Source organism: Crinia signifera, chromosome 3, assembly GCF_055691185.1.
Source record: "Crinia signifera chromosome 3, ASM5569118v1, whole genome shotgun sequence".
Taxonomy (NCBI): Eukaryota; Metazoa; Chordata; class Amphibia; order Anura; family Myobatrachidae; genus Crinia; species Crinia signifera.
Genome location: NC_139219.1, coordinates 153,732,054 through 153,754,663, shown reverse-complemented (window position 1 = coordinate 153,754,663; position 22,610 = coordinate 153,732,054). Strand labels below are relative to the sequence as shown.

The 22,610-nt window shown below is 44.9% G+C and overlaps 1 protein-coding gene across 2 annotated transcripts in view; it reads left to right on the top strand.

Annotated features, from left to right (window-relative positions):
- The first annotated feature begins 265 nt into the window (after nt 1–265).
- Nucleotides 266–22,610, top strand: part of SLC18B1 (solute carrier family 18 member B1) — a 155,788-nt gene continuing 133,443 nt past the window's right edge. For both annotated transcript variants that reach the window (XM_083176779.1, XM_083176778.1), the window contains exons 1-2: nt 266–415; nt 1,780–1,958. In XM_083176779.1, coding sequence (XP_083032905.1) covers nt 1,785–1,958 — 174 coding nt within the window. In that variant the 5' untranslated portion in view covers nt 266–415; nt 1,780–1,784. The remainder of the gene's footprint in view (nt 416–1,779; nt 1,959–22,610) is intronic.

The window sequence follows — 22,610 nt, the reverse complement described above, 5'->3', positions numbered from 1 at the left end:
ATATTTACTATTTATGTGTTTTATGATCTATGATGTTCAGGACTATATTTAATAACTATCTGAATCTATTTAATTTTCAAGTCCGTTTCTTCTAAATAAAGTTATACTAGCGCCATCTAGACCAGCTTCATTGTACTGTATTAGGCAATATATTACTCTTCTCACAGGGTTGTTGTCTTGCACAATAAATGTCATACAATAGATGACGCAGTTGTGTGATCCTACTGGCTGATACTATAGTAACACACAAGTCATTAAGTCATTAATAGAGATATGCTACTACTCCTCCATGACATGTGACAGTGGAAGGAAGTGGGCGGCCCATGTGGACGGGGGAGCTGCTGCTGGCACCACTGCTGCTGCGTATCACTGAGTATCAAGAGACAGAAAGTGATAAGTGGCCGGGAGAGTGCAGGTAGGTCGGTGCTGCGGCTCAGCGTCTGTATATGTATATGTATGTGTCTGTGTGTGTGTGTGCCGGAGAGTGACCGGGGACCAGCTGATCACTGCGTCCTCCGAGTCCTGCCCCGTGCTACTCTAAAGTCAGAGGGCACAGGGAGAAGCTGCTGGATATTGTAGTCCCGCCTCACTTTAGAAAAGTCATGGCATAGCTCATATGTGTATGCCTGGTGACATGACAGGTCCCAGCAGGAGCACTGTGTGAGGGCCCTGACGGCCTCTGCTCCGTTACTTTGTGTTACTATGTAGCTGCTGATTCTCTATCAGCTCAGACTATCCTGGAAACTATTTGACCTGTTACTAGACACCAACTTCCATACTGTTGAACGGTCACACACACACCCAGAAGGGGAGGGGGGTGTAACACCACGGTACCACAGCCTCCCTCAAGAGCCGGCTTCTGCAATCTGACACTCTCCTACAGCACCGGCTCCTGTCAGTGACAGTAGTATGTCACTATGTAATGACCACCATACAACATGTAGCAGGTGCCAGCCTGTGGAGTAATGACATGCATCGGGGATTCCCCACGACACCTCACCCCCTTTAAATTAGGCCACTCCCCCTTTCTGTCATTCGGCACTACTAGGATTCTTCAGATTGCACCCCTGCAACGCCATTGGTCACAGCTGGATGACCCTACACAGAAAGGGAGAGAACAGGGGTTCAGTGGCAAGTATCCTAGTGCAGCCCAGCTCCTCTGTCTTTAATGAGTCTTAACACAGCCAGGAAAGGCTTTTAATGCCTTTAATGAGTCTTGTCAGCCCTGGAGCCCCCACTTGCGACACCTGCACGCACCCCAGCCTTGGTCTGGTGCCCCCACAATTCTGTCCCTCATGGTTTTCTTCGCACACTTGTGTGAATAAGTGAGGGGGGCGCTAATTAACTCCCTCACTGATCCCCATCCCCACTGGAGTGACACACATTCTGACTGTTCTAATAATTTAGATTGTATAATGCATAGTTAAGCTTAAGGAAACATTCCGACACCGTTCACGAGTGTATCAAATCGTTTGTCGTGCGTACACACGGAACGATTTGATACACCAGACAAAAATTTTTCTATGAACTTCCTGCATTCAACGATTCGCGGGTACACACACCATTTACGACACACAGAACGATTTGATCGATTGGTCGTTACAATCGATCGGGAACGCCCACATTGGACTTCAAATCGTTCCGTGTGTATCCAGCTTTATTCTGATCAGAAAAATTGCAAGCAGCAAGAGATCATTTTTTGCCTTAAATTCAAATAATATTCAAATATATATTCTGTACATTTTTCCTAGTGTTTACAGTATGTGTTTTTATCTTCAGATAACATGACTGAAAATAGTAACAAGGTGCCTGAAAATGGTGACATCATGCCTGAAAATAATCCCAGCAGTGCCAGCAAACTATCTAGAAGCCAGATATTAACACTAATTTCAACTGCATCTCTTAACTTTAGCTCCATGATCTGTTATTCCATTTTGGCACCTTTCTTTCCGCAAGAGGTATTTCTTTGAAACATGTGCTATGTGTCATGGGTCATGTGAGTCATTTTGTGTGTGTGTGTGTGTGTGTGTGTGTGTGTGTGTGTGTGTGTGTGTGGGGGGGGGGGTATTGTCCTTTGTTCCATTCAGATGAAAGTTGGGGAAGCTTTTTTAATGTGAGATATTTGGTTTATGAATACAATGTCATTCATAAACCATTCTAGTTAAACATACCTCCTAACATGACCCTTTCTCCAGGAGGGACACAATGCTCTGTTCCTGGACTTCTCCCTGGATGTATGATTACCATGACCTAAGTTGAACCTGGTTAATTGCTAAGAAAGGCGTTTCACCAGGTGATGCAATCATAAATTAAGAGGGAAGTCTTAAGGTGCCCACACACTAGAACGATTTTTGGGCCGATGTTTACCGATAATCGGTCATCCGATGTTTACCGATAATCTTTTGCTAAATCTTCTGCTCTTATGTGCTGCATAAAAGATCAGAGGTTTAACAAATGACCCATAGGAACGCACACGGGATCTTAAGAAAAATCTTTGGTAAAGATGTGCGCTGGCCTGAAATCTTTTGTCCAGGACAGGCAAAAGATTTTAAGGCTAATTTATGCGCACATCTTATGATCGCAGATCTTTCTAGTGTGTGGGCACCTTTAACCCCTTCCTGACAGAGCCAGTTTTTGCGTTCCTGACAGAGCCCTTTTTTTCAAATCTGACATGTATCACTTAAGTGGGGATAACTTTTTTTTGCTTTTACTTATCCCAGTGATTTTGAGATTGTTTTTTCGTGACACATTGTACTTCAAGTTAGTGGTAAATTTTCGTCGATACAGTCTGTGTTTTTTTGTGAAAAATACCAAAATGTCGGAAAAAAATGGAAAATTTTGCGATTTGCAAAATGTTAAATTTTCTGCTTGTGAGACAAATAATCTTACCACTCAAAATAGTTAATAACTAACATAGACCATATGTATACTTTATGTTGCCATCATTATTTCAACCTCTTTTTCATTTTTTTGGACACTAGGAGGCTTAAAATATGAATAGCAAATTCTCAAATTTTCAAGAAAATTTCAAACACTGATTTTTTTAGGGACCAGTTCAGTTCTGATGTGACTTTGAGGGACTTGTATGTGAGACACCCCCATAAATGATGCCATTTCAAAAACTGCACCCCTCACAGTATTCAAAACAGCATTTTGGAAGTTTGTTAACCCTTTAGGTGTTTCACAGGAATTAAAACAAAGTGTAGGTGAAATTTCAAAATTTCATTTTTTTTTGCAGATTTTCAATTTTAATACATTTTTCTAAGGAACACAGCAGATTTTACTAGAGAAATGTGACTAAAAATTGATTCCCCCAATTCTTTTGTTTTCATAAATATCCTATATGTGGCCCTAGTGTGCACGTTGACCAAACCACAGGCTTCATAATAGAAGGAGCACCTACTTGATTTTGGAGCCTCCTTTTTATGAGATTATTTTTTAGGCACCATTTAGGTTTCTAGGCACCATAAGATGCTAAAAGTTAGGAACCCCCCCACAAGTGACCCCATTTTGCAAACTACACCCTTCAGGGAATTCATCTAGGGGTATAGTGTACATTTCAAACCCCCAGGGGTTTCACCAATTGTGGTACAACTGGGCTGTGAAAATGAAAAAAATTTTTTTTCATTTTCACAGCTCAGTTGTATCAAAATTGGTGAAACCCCTGGGGGTTTGAAATGTACACTATACCCCTAGATGAATTCCCTGAAGGGTGTAGTTTGCAAAATGGGGTCACTTGTGGGGGGGTTCCACTGTATGGGTGTTTCGGGAGTCATTCAACCAGAATCTGTGCTGCAAAATCCAAATATCACTCCTTCCCTTCTGAGTCCTGCCATGCACCCAACTGGTATTTTTTGGTCACATGTGAGGCATTGCCGTACTCGGGAGAAATTGGGGCACAGATTTTGGGGTGCTTTGTCTCCTTCATTCCTTGTGAAAATGAAAAATTTTGAGCCAGAACTGCATTTTTGTGTAAAAAAATGTAATTTTTTACACAAAAATGCAGATCTGGCTCAAAATTTTTCATTTTCACAAGGAATGAAGGAGACAAAGCACCCCAAAATCTGTGCCCCAATTTCTCCCGAGTACGGCAATGCCTCACATGTGACCAAAAAATACCAGTTGGGTGCATGGCAGGACTCAGAAGGGAAGGAGTGATATTTGGTGGTGGAATGAATGGTGGGTGCTATGTCGCATTAGCAAGACCCCCGAAGCACCAATACAGTGGAACCCCCCCACATGTGACCCCATTTTGGTCACCAGCTTTGGGAGGGGGGCTGGCGCTGCGGCTGGTGGGGGGTTGGGAGGGGTGCTGGCGCTGCGGCAGCCGGGTGGGTGGGAGGGAGGGGGGGCTGCCGGGTGGGATGGGGGGGGCTGGCGATCGGTGGTGATCGGTGCTGTACTTAACAGCACCGATCACCACCGATCACTGTGTTACCGAGCGGCTTAGCCGCCGGTAACACAGAAAACGCTGCAATTGGCTGTTCACATTTGAACAGCCAATCGCAGCGATCGCCGCGAGGGGGGATGTCTGCTGTCAGGGACAGCAGACATCTCCAAACTGTCACCGCGTCTATAGACGCGGTGACAGTTTAAAACCATGACGTATATATATACGTCTTCGGTCGGGAAGTACCTCCCGACCATGACGTATATATACGTCATATGTCGGGAATATCTTTATATATATATATATATATATATATATATATATATATATATATATATATATCCAATAAGAAATAGGGAGCGCACTCACCAGACTTTTTCAGAGTCCTTTGTTAAAAAGCAAGATTTTAATGACACATCTTTAAAAGGTTAGTCGACGTTTCGGGTCCACATCAGACCCTTTGTCAAGACACAGCAACCACAGGTATCCCAGAGACAGCTTAAAAACAGACTCCCTACTCACCAGTTAAGTACCATAAAACCCCTCCTCTCCTGGAGTGACAACCAATCATAGTGGGAGGAATATGTGATTAAAGCAACTCAGGTAAATGACACAGGTGATGGTTGTAAAATATACACTCACCCCGGGCAGTATCATAGTGCAGATTCCGATCACCTGCATTGTGGCGTGCGGGTCACAGATCCGGAAGCTGCCTGCTCTGCTGGCTTCCTGTGGGTGCGTGCGTGTCAGCAGGCACAACACAGCGTTACCCCACGTGACCTCCGTTCTAGTGAGTGCAGCGTCCAGCCGAGCACGCTGGAACGCATGCCTTTCTCACTTCCGCGTTCCATAGACCCGGAACTTGCGGCAGCATCGTTTGCTTATTGAAATGGCAAAAAAAATCCTTTATGTTTTATTTGGAAGCGCTAGAATGTTTTAATTTATCAATTGAGGAGTTGTTTAGAAAATAGAAAAATCTTCTTTCACTCAATATTATATTGTTGAGAATATCTCGTTTAAGGTACGGAAATAAGCACTATGGGGGGGGCCTCAACTGTATAGAAATGAGACACAAATGTCACACCGATGTTCATGAGTTGCCTGTAATAGATGTAGGGGCATTATGTCATGTACCTCATAATGGTTTTCAGGAGTCTGTATACATTTATATACACAAATATAGAAAAAATATACAGAAAAATTAAAAATTATTCCTAAATGGATAGAGTGGGACAAGCGTCTGTGCCTAGCCTGGCCCAGGGGCAATGAAATCACTGTCCCTGATCCCAGACAGGTGACAGCGCACCCACTCCCAGACGCATATTGGTTATTAACCTGACCTAAATATTATAGTTTTAATCTGAAAAGGCAGTGACTTGAGATCTTTTAAAGAGTCCTTAAAGAAACATGGACAAGGAATTCTTCTCATTTAAGCCCTTCGGGGCCACTGTATCCAAATGGTGGATCCAAAAGGCTTCTTTCTTAAGCAGGGTACGTGCTCTATCGCCCCCTCGTGCAAGTGGGGCTATCCAATCGATGACCATGTATCTTAGGCACGATACTTGATGTTTTGCTGCCAAGAAGTGTGCTGCCACGGGCTTATCTAGAGCCTGTTTTGAGTGCCAGCTTTATGGATGAACGATGTTGACACACCCTCTCACGCAATGTGCGTACAGTCTTGCCCACATACAGCAGGCCACATGGGCATTTTAGATAGTAGATAATGTGGTCCAACAAACAGTGGAGTCTATATTTTAAAAAGATTTTCTTTCCACTGTGTGGATGACAAAAGTAAGGGCCGACCACAAGCGCTCGACAAGTGGTACAGCCCAAACATCGGAAGCAGCCATTTTTCTTTGACAACCATTGGGTCTCTACCGGGTTAGTATGTTTAACCGATGTGCGGTATAGTGTGTCTTTCAGATTTCTTCCACGGGAGACACTGATCAATGGTGGTCTTTTTCGTAATTTATTGAAGGCTGGATCCGTCGTCACCATATGCCAGTTGTTTTTTATCGACTTCTGTGTTGATGCCAAGTGAGTGTCACAATGGACGTTTAGTATTATGCGCTCCTCTGTCTTGCTTTTTGTTTTTCGAAAAGAGGACTGGTGAGTGGCTCTTGCTCTGGTAAGACAGTTAAGCACATCCTGTCTTCTGTAGCCTCTTGTCACGAAACGGTCAGTGCACTCTCTCAGCTGTATCTCTGCTCTTTCAGGGTCAGAGTTATTTCTTAGTACCCTTAAGAATTGTGACACTGGTAGATTTGATTTTAATTGGGGCGGATGATGGCTAGTCGCCCATAGTAGAGTGTTTCTATCAGTGTCCTTTCTGAAGAGTGTGTAGTTAAGACCATTGGTAGTCTTATAAATAGTGACATCCAAGAAGTTCACTTGCTTGGCGTCCGCCATTGCAGTAAATCTGACAGGGCTGTCCAGATTATTGAGGTAGTCCACCATTTCATTAAAGGAGTTGAGGCCACCCCTCCAAACAACCACAACATCGTCTATGTAGCGCTTGAAATAAATCAGGTGATCACCAAACATTGGTAAGATGTGGCATTGCTCGTAATGATTCATGTACAAGTTAGCGTAGCATGGGGCCACATTGGACCCCATAGCGGTGCCCGCTAGCTGCATGTAGTGGTGCCCTTCATATAGAAAATGGTTCTCGTTGAGGACAAGTTCCAGTAAAGAGACTAGAAATTCCGTTGGTGGTCCCTTTACAGTTCTTTTCTGTAGGGCCTCCTTGACCACTTGAATCCCCGTTGAATGAGGAATGATTGTGTACAAAGAGCACACATCCAGTGTGCCCAAGATATCATCCTCCCTTAAGACACCAATCTGGTCAAGATCTTTTAACAGATGGCTAGTGTCCTTCAAATATGTCGAGGTCATTTGTACCAATGGCTGTAATTGGTAATCCAAATATCTCGCCAGGGGCTGAAGCACTGAACCCCTGGCCGAGATAATTGGACGGCCCGGTGGGTCTGTTAAGGTCTTATGTATTTTTGGCAGTGTGTATAGCACTGGACAGACTGGGAAATCAACGGTTAAAAATGCTTTCTCATCCTCATCTAGCCAACCGTTGTTGAAGGCAAGACCAAGTAAAGAATCAACCTTCTTTTTTATTCTCAACATAGGATTAGTGAAAACCTCACTATAAGTATGGTGGTCAGCCAACTGGCGCATGATTTCTCTATTGTATGAGGTAAAGTCTTGTAGAACCACCGCTCCGCCTTTGTCGGCGTTGCGGATTACCAACTCATTGTTGTTTTTCAAATTTCTCAGCGCCTGCCTTTCAGCTGGTGTTAAATTATCATGCTGTCTTTTTGTGTGTAAATGGCCCTTATTCTCATGCTCAACAACTCTTAAGAAGGTTTTTAAACTGGCATTTGTAGATATGGGGTCAAAGGTGCTCGCTTGTTTAAAAGGTTTATTAGTTATCGGGAGAGGAGTACTGGGGGGTTGTCTATTATCAAAAAATTTGCGCAACCTCAGCTTGCGTCCATTTTTATAGTGGTCAACCGACCATTTGAAGGAATTATGTTGATTGGTGGGGATAAAGGATAAACCTTTCATCAGAAGGGATTTTTCAGCAGATGTTAAGTTATGGGAAGAAAGATTAAATATTAGTTCCTCCCCATCCTTTTGCCCCTGGGTCGCCCTCTTCCTCTTCCAACCGCCCCGCCTCTTGTGCGGTCCGCCCTTGGTCTTAGGCCACACATCGGTGTGACATTTGTGTCTCATTTCTATACAGTTGAGGCCCCCCCCATAGTGCTTATTTCCGTACCTTAAACGAGATATTCTCAACAATATAATATTGAGTGAAAGAAGATTTTTCTATTTTCTAAACAACTCCTCAATTGATAAATTAAAACATTCTAGCGCTTCCAAATAAAACATAAAGGATTTTTTTTGCCATTTCAATAAGCAAACGATGCTGCCGCAAGTTCCGGGTCTATGGAACGCGGAAGTGAGAAAGGCATGCGTTCCAGCGTGCTCGGCTGGACGCTGCACTCACTAGAACGGAGGTCACGTGGGGTAATGCTGTGTTGTGCCTGCTGACACGCACGCACCCACAGGAAGCCAGCAGAGCAGGCAGCTTCCGGATCTGTGACCCGCACGCCACAATGCAGGTGATCGGAATCTGCACTATGATACTGCCCGGGGTGAGTGTATATTTTACAACCATCACCTGTGTCATTTACCTGAGTTGCTTTAATCACATATTCCTCCCACTATGATTGGTTGTCACTCCAGGAGAGGAGAGGTTTTATGGTACTTAACTGGTGAGTAGGGAGTCTGTTTTTAAGCTGTCTCTGGGATACCTGTGGTTGCTGTGTCTTGACAAAGGGTCTGATGTGGACCCGAAACGTCGACTAACCTTTTAAAGATGTGTCATTAAAATCTTGCTTTTTAACAAAGGACTCTGAAAAAGTCTGGTGAGTGCGCTCCCTATTTCTTATTGGATATTATTGGTCCTTATGGAAAATGTTTGGAACCTGAGCTCCTGGGCACCCCAGCATATACCTATTGAATTTTGAGAGTGCTACTTTCCCACTACTATATATTTGGAGAACCAATATTGGATATTCTTCTAAAGTGGCACCCATTCGAAGATTGAAATTCGTTTACCTTGAGCCGAAAAGGAACTTGCATTTTGCTCATAATAACATGATTGGTAGATGTGAGTAATCCAGAGTGCAAACCAGCGATAGCATTGTTTTTATATTCTTTTACATTTTGTGTGTATTGAATAGTGTTTTTGTACCAGACGCATATTGGTAGCTGTTTATTGTGTGTTGCACTATGGCGGCTGGCTATGGCATGTTAGATGAGGTCATGTTAAGCAATGCGGAGAATGTACAGGTCAGTTTGACCGATGATGAAATTGATAAGATCTTATTTAATGAACTAGAATTTGATAAATTACCCACTCAGACTCCGACTGACCGGTTTCATAAACTGAGTCACCTTAAAAAACGTGAAATTGATTTACTTTTACATGGCCAATTTCTATCCGATTATTATCGGAGGAAACGAGTGCCACGAGGTTTCCGCATCGCCAATACCCCCACCATCGGACGGAGAAATCCTGGATTCTGCGTCAGATGGTGTGGGGTATTGAATAAATGCTCCTTAGATCTGATTGCACTGGTGATTGAGGAGGTAGGAGACAATCTAAAAAAACTAAAGGTAGAGATTAAAGAATTAGAAAAAGAATCTGTCCCACTACTAAAATCTGATAAGAGTGAGGACTGGGTTGGCCGTCTTCAGGAATTGGTGGATAAATACAAAACTGACCTGGTAGCTTTTAAGAGAAAAAAGTTGGATCAGGTTGAAAATGATTATCAACAACATGCCGTTTATAGATGGTTGGCTGGGGAGGAACGGCCCCGGTCCAATCGGACCAGGTTCAATAGGGATAGGAGGGGACGCTATGGAGCCTATGAAGGCGAAAGCGACCGATTTCACTCCAATTCCTCTTCTGATGCAGAATCCAGCAATACCCTACCCCCTTCAGGCTCATCTACATCTTCCAATTTTTTAGGCCAGGATCTGGGCCTCCAACGCGATGGCCTAAGACCAAGGGCAGACCGCACAAGAGGCGGGGCGGTTGGAAGAGGAAGAGGGCGACCCAGGGGCAAAAGGATGGGGAGGAACTAATATTTAATCTTTCTTCCCATAACTTAACATCTGCTGAAAAATCCCTTCTGATGAAAGGTTTATCCTTTATCCCCACCAATCAACATAATTCCTTCAAATGGTCGGTTGACCACTATAAAAATGGACGCAAGCTGAGGTTGCGCGAATTTTTTGATAATAGACAACCCCCCAGTACTCCTCTCCCGATAACTAATAAACCTTTTAAACAAGCGAGCACCTTTGACCCCATATCTACAAATGCCAGTTTAAAAACCTTCTTAAGAGTTGTTGAGCATGAGAATAAGGGCCATTTACACACAAAAAGACAGCATGATAATTTAACACCCGCTGAAAGGCAGGCGCTGAAAGGCAGGTGCTGAGAAATTTGAAAAATAACAATGAGTTGGTAATCCGCAACGCCGACAAAGGCGGAGCGGTGGTTCTACAAGACTTTACCTCATACAATAGAGAAATCATGCGCCAGTTGGCTGACCACCATACTTATAGTGAGGTTTTCACTAATCCTATGTTGAGAATAAAAAAGAAGGTTGATTCTTTACTTGGTCTTGCCTTCAACAACGGTTGGCTAGATGAGGATGAGAAAGCATTTTTAACCGTTGATTTCCCAGTCTGTCCAGTGCTATACACACTGCCAAAAATACATAAGACCTTAACAGACCCACCGGGCCGTCCAATTATCTCGGCCAGGGGTTCAGTGCTTCAGCCCCTGGCGAGATATTTGGATTACCAATTACAGCCATTGGTACAAATGACCTCGACATATTTGAAGGACACTAGCCATCTGTTAAAAGATCTTGACCAGATTGGTGTCTTAAGGGAGGATGATATCTTGGGCACACTGGATGTGTGCTCTTTGTACACAATCATTCCTCATTCAACGGGGATTCAAGTGGTCAAGGAGGCCCTACAGAAAAGAACTGTAAAGGGACCACCAACGGAATTTCTAGTCTCTTTACTGGAACTTGTCCTCAACGAGAACCATTTTCTATATGAAGGGCACCACTACATGCAGCTAGCGGGCACCGCTATGGGGTCCAATGTGGCCCCATGCTACGCTAACTTGTACATGAATCATTACGAGCAATGCCACATCTTACCAATGTTTGGTGATCACCTGATTTATTTCAAGCGCTACATAGACGATGTTGTGGTTGTTTGGAGGGGTGGCCTCAACTCCTTTAATGAAATGGTGGACTACCTCAATAATCTGGACAGCCCTGTCAGATTTACTGCAATGGCGGACGCCAAGCAAGTGAACTTCTTGGATGTCACTATTTATAAGACTACCAATGGTCTTAACTACACACTCTTCAGAAAGGACACTGATAGAAACACTCTACTATGGGCGACTAGCCATCATCCGCCCCAATTAAAATCAAATCTACCAGTGTCACAATTCTTAAGGGTACTAAGAAATAACTCTGACCCTGAAAGAGCAGAGATACAGCTGAGAGAGTGCACTGACCGTTTCGTGACAAGAGGCTACAGAAGACAGGATGTGCTTAACTGTCTTACCAGAGCAAGAGCCACTCACCAGTCCTCTTTTCGAAAAACAAAAAGCAAGACAGAGGAGCGCATAATACTAAACGTCCATTGTGACACTCACTTGGCATCAACACAGAAGTCGATAAAAAACAACTGGCATATGGTGACGACGGATCCAGCCTTCAATAAATTACGAAAAAGACCACCATTGATCAGTGTCTCCCGTGGAAGAAATCTGAAAGACACACTATACCGCACATCGGTTAAACATACTAACCCGGTAGAGACCCAATGGTTGTCAAAGAAAAATGGCTGCTTCCGATGTTTGGGCTGTACCACTTGTCGAGCGCTTGTGGTCGGCCCTTACTTTTGTCATCCACACAGTGGAAAGAAAATCTTTTTAAAATATAGACTCCACTGTTTGTTGGACCACATTATCTACTATCTAAAATGCCCATGTGGCCTGCTGTATGTGGGCAAGACTGTACGCACATTGCGTGAGAGGGTGTGTCAACATCGTTCATCCATAAAGCTGGCACTCGAAACAGGCTCTACAGATAAGCCCGTGGCAGCACACTTCTTGGCAGCAAAACATCAAGTATCGTGCCTAAGATACATGGTCATCGATTGGATAGCCCCACTTGCACGAGGGGGCGATAGAGCACGTACCCTGCTTAAGAAAGAAGCCTTTTGGATCCACCATTTGGATACAGTGGCCCCGAAGGGCTTAAATGAGAAGAATTCCTTGTCCATGTTTCTTTAAGGACTCTTTAAAAGATCTCAAGTCACTGCCTTTTCAGATTAAAACTATAATATTTATGTCAGGTTAATAACCAATATGCGTCTGGGAGTGGGTGCGCTGTCACCTGTCTGGGATCAGGGACAGTGATTTCATTGCCCCTGGGCCAGGCTAGGCACAGACGCTTGTCCCACTCTATCCATTTAGGAATAATTTTAAATTTTTCTGTATATTTTTTCTATATTTGTGTATATAAATGTATACAGACTCCTGAAAACCATTATGAGGTACATGACATAATGCCCCTACATCTATTACAGGCAACTCATGAACATCGGTGTGACATTTGTGTCTCATTTCTATACAGTTGAGGCCCCCCCCATAGTGCTTATTTCCGTACCTTAAACGAGATATTCTCAACAATATAATATTGAGTGAAAGAAGATTTTTCTATTTTCTAAACAACTCCTCAATTGATAAATTAAAACATTCTAGCGCTTCCAAATAAAACATAAAGGATTTTTTTTGCCATTTCAATAAGCAAACGATGCTGCCGCAAGTTCCGGGTCTATGGAACGCGGAAGTGAGAAAGGCATGCGTTCCAGCGTGCTCGGCTGGACGCTGCACTCACTAGAACGGAGGTCACGTGGGGTAACGCTGTGTTGTGCCTGCTGACACGCACGCACCCACAGGAAGCCAGCAGAGCAGGCAGCTTCCGGATCTGTGACCCGCACGCCACAATGCAGGTGATCGGAATCTGCACTATGATACTGCCCGGGGTGAGTGTATATTTTACAACCATCACCTGTGTCATTTACCTGAGTTGCTTTAATCACATATTCCTCCCACTATGATTGGTTGTCACTCCAGGAGAGGAGGGGTTTTATGGTACTTAACTGGTGAGTAGGGAGTCTGTTTTTAAGCTGTCTCTGGGATACCTGTGGTTGCTGTGTCTTGACAAAGGGTCTGATGTGGACCCGAAACGTCGACTAACCTTTTAAAGATGTGTCATTAAAATCTTGCTTTTTAACAAAGGACTCTGAAAAAGTCTGGTGAGTGCGCTCCCTATTTCTTATTGGATATTATTGGTCCTTATGGAAAATGTTTGGAACCTGAGCTCCTGGGCACCCCAGCATATACCTATTGAATTTTGAGAGTGCTACTTTCCCACTACTATATATATATATATATATAGACACACACACACACACACATATATATATATATATATATATATATATATATATATGTGTATGTGTGTATATATATATATATATATATATATATATATATATATATATATATATATATATATTTATTCAGTACATATATTTTTAATTTTACTAATATTTAACTTTTTTTGCAGCTTGATGCTGCTGCTGCGGGGGGGAGGGGGGAGGAGGGCAGCGCTGCGTGCGCTCCTGACACTGCCGGGGGAGCTGCTGCTGCTGCCGGGTGAGTGCCCGGCGGGTGCGAGGGGGGGGCTGCACATCGGTGGTGATCGGTGCTGTACTTGACAGCACCGATCACCACCGATCCCTGTGTTACCGAGCGGCTTAGCCGCCGGTAACACAGGAAACGCTGTGAATGGCTGTTCAGATTTGAACAGCCAATCACAGCGATCGCCGACCGGGGGGGGCACCCCTGCCCCCCCTGGGCGGCGAGGGGGGATGTCTGCTGTCAGGGACAGCAGACATCACCTAACTGTCACTGCGTCTATAGACGCAGTGACAGTTTAAAGCCATGACGTACATGTACGTCAAATGTCGGGAAGTACTTCCCGACCATGACGTACATGTACGTCAAATGTCGGGAAGGGGTTAAAGGAGCATTCTGTCCCCCCTGGAGAGGGTCGTGTTTGGAGGTACGGTTAAGGCCCCCATACACTATGAGATTTATCTGACCTGTAAAATTGCATCTGATTTCCCTTGAACTTCCCCGGCAGCTTCCCAGGAGGCCTACATACAATTTGACACTTGGGGCGAAATGTAATAGGGTGCGTTTTTATTTTTTTTGCGATTTTTCCCGCAAAATATGCCGTTTTCGGACATTTTCCGAAAATCGCATATTTATAGGGTGCGATTTGCGGGAAAAATCGCATTTTTTAAAGGTGCGATTTTTAGTTAGACTAAAAATCGCATCCAGATGTTTTCCCATTAAAAAGGATAGAAGTCGCATATTTAATGGGTTGCGATTTTTAGTAAAGGTTACTAAAAATCGCAAAAAAAATAGACCAGGTTCTGCCTGGCGCTTTTATCAGAAACATGCACAGATCATTGAGATCTGTGCATGGTTCTGTTGTAAAAAAATAGTTAAAACCAAAAAAAAGAAAAAAAACGGCGTGCGGTCCCCCCCCTAAACATAACCAGCCCCGGGCTCAAAAAGCCGGTGCTGGTATAATAAAATCAAAGGAACAATCAAGTTGGGGTTCCCTGGATTTTATAAAACCAGCACTAGGCTCAAGGTCCGGCGCTGGTTCCCAAAATACGGGGGACAAAATGACTAGGGGTCCCCCGTATTTTAAGAACCAGCACCGGACACAACCAGCCAGCAGGGTAATGCCACAGCCGGGGGGAGACTTTTTATACAAGTCCCCCCGGCCAAAGCATTAACCCCCTGGCTGGTCAGCATGGGCAGGGGTCCTGGGGAAGTGGGGACCCCCCCAATGAAGGGGTCCCCCCCCTCCAGGACTTACCAGCCCATGCTGATAGTCCGGGGCTGTCCCCGATGCCCCTGGGCGGTGGGCATCGGGCTGATGACTTGTGTAAAAAAAAGGATAAAAACTATTGTTCTTTACTGGCGAACTATGAGTCCCAGCAAGCCTACCCCGCATGCTGGGACTTGGGGAACCACAAGTCCCAGCATGCGGGGCATTAAAGGGCCCGCTGGCACTTGTAGTTCTGCAGTGAAAAAAATAGTGCACAAAATCACACTGACACCCTGTAAAATAAAACTTTAATACACACAAAACACACACACACTGATACTTACCTACCTTGAGCCCGTAGGTCGGTCCCTGGATCCTGGGTCCGGGCTCCGGGGCTCCAGGGCAGAAGAGTCCGGTTCCGGGGCCTTGGTCCTGGTTCTGGGGCTGGTCCTGGGGTTCCGGGGCTCCTGGCGTGAAGAATCCGGGGTCCGGGATCCGTGGTAGTCCAGAGGGGTACCTAAGGAGGCAAATCCTACTCACCTGCTCCCCGGCGGCGACCTCCGGTGACAGCGCTGCTCCCGACTGGTACCCGGCTTCAAGGACTTTGCCCGGCGCTGAGATGTTTCCTCTTCGCCGTCTGTGAACAGAATGATTTCTCGGCCAATCAGGAGCCGAGAAACTCGGCTTCTGATTGGCCAGAAATCATTCTGAATACAGACGCCGACGGAGTAACATCTCAGCGCATCCAGAGCAGAGATGTTACTCCGTCGGCGTCTATATTCAGAATGATTTCTGGCCAATCAGGAGCCGAGTTTCTCGGCTCCTGATTGGCCGAGAAATCATTCTGTTCACAGACGGCGAAGAGGAAACATCTCAGCGCCGGGCAAAGTCCTTGAAGCCGGGTACCAGTCGGGAGCAGCGCTGTCACCGGAGGTCGCCGCCGGGGAGCAGGTGAGTAGGATTTGCCTCCTTAGGTACCCCTCTGGACTACCACGGATCCCGGACCCCGGATTCTTCACGCCAGGAGCCCCGGAACCCCAGGACCAGCCCCGGAACCAGGACCAAGGCCCCGGAACCGGACTCTTCTGCCCTGGAGCCCCGGAGCCCGGACCCAGGATCCAGGGACCGACCTACGGGCTCAAGGTAGGTAAGTATCAGTGTGTGTGTGTTTTGTGTGTATTAAAGTTTTATTTTACAGGGTGTCAGTGTGATTTTGTGCACTATTTTTTTCACTGCAGAACTACAAGTGCCAGCGGGCCCTTTAATGCCCCGCATGCTGGGACTTGTGGTTCCCCAAGTCCCAGCATGCGAGGTAGGCTTGCTGGGACTCATAGTTCGCCAGTAAAGAACAATAGTTTTTATCCTTTTTTTTACACAAGTCATCAGCCCGATGCCCAGGGGCATCGGGGACAGCCCCGGACTATCAGCATGGGCTGGTAAGTCCTGGAGGGGGGGGACCCCTTCATTGGGGGGGTCCCCACTTCCCCAGGACCCCTGCCCATGCTGACCAGCCAGGGGGTTAATGCTTTGGCCGGGGGGACTTGTATAAAAAGTCTCCCCCCGGCTGTGGCATTACCCTGCTGGCTGGTTGTGTCCGGTGCTGGTTCTTAAAATACGGGGGACCCCTAGTCATTTTGTCCCCCGTATTTTGGGAACCAGCGCCGGACCTTGAGCCTGGTGCTGGTTTTATAAAATCCAGGGAACCCCAACTTGATTGTTCCTTTGATTTTATTATACCAGCACCGGCTTTTTGAGCCCGGGGCTGGTTATGCTTAGGGGGGGGACCGCACGCCGTTTTTTTTCTTTTTTTTTTTTACAACCAAAATCGCATATATGAAAATGCGCACATTTTCAGGACTGAAAATGCGCACATTTTCATGACTAAAAATCGACCTAAATCGCGGCAAATCGCATTTTTTGCCGCTAATTCGCATCTCATTACATATGCGAATTAGCATCTAAAAATGCGATTTTTAACCCCTTCCCGACATTTGACGTATATATACGTCATGGCCGGGAAGTACTTCCCGACACATGACGTATATATACGTCATGACTTCTAACTGTCACTGCGTCTAGAGACGCAGTGACAGAGGGACGATGTCTGCTGTCCCTGACACCCCGCCCGCCCCCAAAGGCCGTGATTGGTCCGTCGGACCGACGGACCAATCACAGCCATGGAGGGGGTTTAAACTAACGGGGACTACACTGCAGACGCCATTCCGGTCTGGAATAGCGTGCAGTGCGGTCACCGTGCCCAGCTGTCGCCATTTACTGACCAGAACCTTGCTCAATACTTACCTGATCACTGCTTGGGATCTTGCTTCATCTTGTGACATCCTGTGCTGTGTTGTGCTGTGTTGTGCTGCTGCAGTGTCATCGAGTTAGAGAGAGAGAGAGATAGAGAGAGAGAGATAGAGAGGCCTAGTGACAGAGAGTGCTATATTTTGTGCTGCTGCAGTGTAATAGAGTTATAGATAGAGAGATAGAGAGAGAGAGAGAGATAGAGAGATAGTGACAGATCGTGCTATATATTTTTTATATAACTGACTGCTGCCCCCCCTTTTGTGCTGATCAGTATAAATTAACTGATCAGCAACTTTTTGGGGGCGCAGGGTATTTTTTATATATATATATATACCTGTCAGTGCTGCTGCTGCAGTGTCATAGAGTGATAGATAGTGAGAGATAGAGAGATAGAGAGAGATAGTGACAGAGAGTGATAGAGACTGCTATATTTTGTGTCTGCTGCCCCCCTTTTGTGCACCCCCAGCAACTTTTTGGGGGTGCAGGGGTTATTTTTCATATATATAACTGTCAGTGCTGCTGCTGCAGTGTCATAGAGTGATAGATAGTGAGAGATAGAGAGATAGAGAGAGATAGTGACAGAGAGTGATAGAGAGTGCTAAATTTTGTGTCTGCTGCCCCCGCCTTTTGTGCTGATCACTATATCTGAGGTGATCAGCAACTTTTTAGGGGTGCAGAGGTTTTTTTTTTTTATATATACCTGCCAGTTGCACTGTCAGTTGCACCAAAGGTTGTGCACCTGCTGCCCCTCACTGGTAATCAGTGTCGCATCACTGATCACCTTTTTTTTTTTTTGTGTGTGCTGTGGGGTCTTTTTTTAATTTTTTTTTTACACACACTGTGATTTTGGGGGTGTCCTGTGGCCGCTGTGCGCTGATCAGTGACGTACATCACTGATCATCTTTTTCGGCACAGGGTTGATCTATTTTTTTTTTTTTTTTTTGATCAAATTCCTGTTGCCTTTGAGCGCTGTTCAGTGACGGACGTTACTGACCAACATCTGTGCTCAATTTTTGGCGCAGGACCTTTTTTTTTTTTTTTTAACCCCTTCAATTTTTTTTTTTTTAACCCCCTCAATTTTTTTTTTTTTTTAACCCCTTCATTTTTTTTTTTTTTTGTATAAAGTATTTTTTTTTTTCTGCACTACATACACACTACACACTACATACCCCCCTGGTTGAAATAAAGTTTGTACCCCCCCCTACACTATACACGTGTTGAAACATTTCACTACCAGTAACACAAAAATAAAAATGGCATCCCAAATGTCATCCCAAATGTCATCCCAGTCATCCAGAAGAATGTATTCAGCAGAGGAGGCATATGCCATGCTTGCTTCTGACTCTGACACAGCCAGTGATGCAAGCGGGGAATTTGAAGGATTCGCCTTAAGCTCCTCTTCCTCCTCTGGTGATGAGGGACCCCCTCAAAGACGCCCCCGTAGAGCAGCTGAGACCCCCCCCCCAATAATTGATCTCGTATGGACCCCACCACCAGACAATTTTGAGCCCCAGGTTCCTGAGTTTTTGGCCATGCCAGGAATCCAATTTGATTCCACAGGTCTCAGAGAAATTGACTTTTTCAAATTATTTTTCTCTGATGATTTTATAAATTTAATGGTGGACCAAACTAATTTATATGCCCAGCAGTTTATTGCTCAAAACCCCACGTCATCATTTGCTAGGTGGACCCCTGTAGATGCAGTAGAGATGATGACGTTTTGGGGTCTGGTGTTTCATATGGGCATAGTAAAAAAGCCAGAAATTAGGCAATATTGGAGTACAGATGTTCTGTACAGCACCCCACTTTACCGTATGGCCATGACCCGGACTCGTTTTGAGTTAATCCTTAAATTTTTGCATTACAACGATAATGCACAGTGCCCACCCAGAGATGATCCCACCTTTGACCGGCTATTCAAAGTCAGGCCGGTCATTGATCATTTCAGTGCCAAATTTCCAGAGATGTACATCCCAGATAAATTCATTTGCATAGACGAGTCCCTTATACATTTTAAAGGAAGGGTTAAATTCCGCCAGTACCTTCCCAGTAAGAGGGCAAGGTATGGCATAAAAATGTATAAGCTGTGTGAAAGCACCTCAGGGTACACTCACAGGTTTAGGGTATATGAAGGGAAGGATTCAAGAATTGAACCGCCAGAATGCCCCCCCTCCCTCGTAGGTGTTAGTGGAAAAATTGTCTGGGATTTAGTGCACCCCTTCCTGGATAAAGGTTATCACCTCTATGTGGATAACTTTTACACTAGCATCCCCCTGTTTAAGGCCCTTGGTTCAAGAGGTACAGCAGCTTGCGGTACTGTGCGCAAGAACCAAAGAGGCCTCCCAAAAACGCACATTGCCCAAGTAATGAGAAGGGGTGAAAGCAGGGGAATATGCACCGAAAATATGTTGTTGGTCAAATATAAGGACAAGAGGGATGTCCTTATACTGACAACAATTCACGGAGACAGTACCACCTCCGTCCCTGTACGCGGTACCAGTACCCACACCTCAAAACCTAATTGTATCCTGGATTACAATAGGTACATGGGCGGAGTGGATCTTTCAGATCAGGTACTGAAGCCGTACAGTGCCCTGCGGAAAACAAAAATCTGGTACAAGAAGCTGGCCGTGTATATCATCCAGATGGCACTGTATAACGCTTACGTGCTATTCCGTTCTACCGGCCAGAGGGGGACATTTATGCACTTTCAAGAGGAAGTCATAAAGGGCCTAGTATTTGGGAACCAGCAGGCAGAGGGCCCCAGTACTTCTAGTACTGGCCCCCGTATTGTACCAGGGCAGCATTTTCCAAACGAAATCCCCTCCACTGCAAGAAAGGGCAGGACACAAAAAAGGTGCAAAGTTTGCTATAAAAAGGGAATAAGAAAGGAAACTTTTTTCCACTGTGAAACTTGCCCCGACAAACCCGGCCTATGTATAAAGGAGTGTTTTAAAATATACCACACATCTATGGATTATTAGGTTCATCATTTCACCGTGCTTCGGGGGTCTTGCTAATGCCACATAGCACCCACCAACATTCCACCAGAATCTGAGCTGCAAAATCCAAAAATCACTCCTTCCCTTCTGAGTCCTGCCATGCACCCAACTGGTATTTTTTGGTCACATATGAGGCATTGCCATACTCGGGAGAAATTGGGGCACAGATTTTGGGGTGCTTTTTCTCCTTCATACCTTATGAAAATGAAAAATTTTGAGCCAGAACTGCATTTTTGTGTAAAAAAATGTAATTTTTCATTTTCACTGCCCACTTGTATCAAAATTGGTGAAACCCCTGGGGGTTTGAAATGTACACTATACCCCTAGATGAATTCCCTGAGGGGTGTAGTTTGCAAAATGGGGTCACTTGTGGGGGGGTTCCACTGTATTGGTGCTTGGGGGGTCTTGCTAATGCGACATAGCACCCACCATCATTCCACCAGAATTTGTGCTGCAAAATCCAAATATCACTCCTTCCCTTCTGAGTCCTGCCACTTTTTGGTCACACATGAGGCATTGCCGTACTCGGGAGAAATTGGGGCACATTTTGGGGTGCTTTGTCTCCTTCATTCCTTCTGAAAATGAAAAATTTTGAGCCAGAACTGCATTTTTGTGTAAAAAAATTTAATTTTTTATTTTCACTGCCCACTTGTATCAAAATTGGTGAAACCCCTGGGGGTTTGAAATGTACACTATACCCCTAGATCAATTCCCTGAGGGGTGTAGTTTGCAAAATGGGGTGACTTGTGGGGGGGTTCCACTGTATTGGTGCAACATAGCACCCACCATTCATTCCACCAAAATCTGTGCTGCAAAATCCAAATATCACTCCTTCCCTTTTGAGTCCTGCCACTTTTTGGTCACACATGAGGCATTGCCGTACTCGGGAGAAATTGGGGCACATTTTGGGGTGCTTTGTCTCCTTCATTCCTTCTGAAAATGAAAAATTTTGAGCCAGAACTGCATTTTTGTGTAAAAAAATTTAATTTTTCATTTTCACTGCCCACTTGTATCAAAATTGGAGAAACCCCTGGGGGTTTGAAATGTACACTATACCCCTAGATGAATTCCCTGAGGGGTTTAGTTTGCAAAATGGGGTCACTTGTGGGGGGTTCCACTGTATTGGTGCTTGGGGGGTCTTGCTAATGCGACATAGCACCCACCAAAATTCCACCAGAATCTGAGCTGCAAAATCCAAAAATCACTCCTTCCCTTCTGAGTCCTGCCATGCACCCAACTGGTATTTTTTGGTCACATGTGAGGCATTGCCGTACTCGGGAGAAATTGGGGCACAGATTTTGGGGTGCTTTTTCTCCTTCATACCTTCTGAAAATGAAAAATTTTGAGCCAGAACTGCATTTTTGTGTAAAAAAATGTAATTTTTCATTTTCACTGCCCAGTTGTATCAAAATTGGTGAAACCCCTGGGGGTTTGAAATGTACACTATACCCCTAGATGAATTCCCTGAGGGGTGTAGTTTGCAAAATGGGGTCACTTGTGGGGGGGTTCCACTGTATTGGTGCTTGGGGGGTCTTGCTAATGCGACATAGCACCCACCAAAATTCCACCAGAATCTGAGCTGCAAAATCCAAAAATCACTCCTTCCCTTCTGAGTCCTGCCATGCACCCAACTGGTATTTTTTGGTCACATGTGAGGCATTGCCGTACTCGGGAGAAATTGGGGCACATATTTTGGGGTGCTTTTTCTCCTTCATACCTTCTGAAAATGAAAAATTTTGAGCCAGAACTGCATTTTTGTGTAAAAAAATGTAATTTTTTATTTTCACTGCCCACTTGTATTAAAATTGGTGAAACCCCTGGGGGTTTGAAATGTACACTATACCCCTAGATGAATTCCCTGAGGGGTGTACTTTGCAAAATGGGGTGACTTGTGGGGGGGTTCCACTGTATTGGTGCAACATAGCACCCACCATTCATTCCACCAAAATCTGTGCTGCAAAATCCAAAAATCACTCCTTCCCTTCTGAGTCCTGCCATGCACCCAACTGGTATTTTTTGGTCACATGTGAGGCATTGCCGTACTCGGGAGAAATTGGGGCACAGATTTTGGGGTGCTTTTTCTCCTTCATACCTTCTGAAAATGAAAAATTTTGAGCCATAACTGCATTTTTGTGTAAAAAAATGTAATTTTTCATTTTCACTGCCCAGTTGTATCAAAATTGGTGAAACCCCTGGGGGTTTGAAATGTACACTATACCCCTAGATGAATTACCTGAGGGGTGTAGTTTGCAAAATGGGGTCACTTGTGGGGGGGTTCCACTGTATTGGTGCTTGGGGGGTCTTGCTAATGCGACATAGCACCCACCAAAATTCCACCAGAATCTGAGCTGCAAAATCCAAAAATCACTCCTT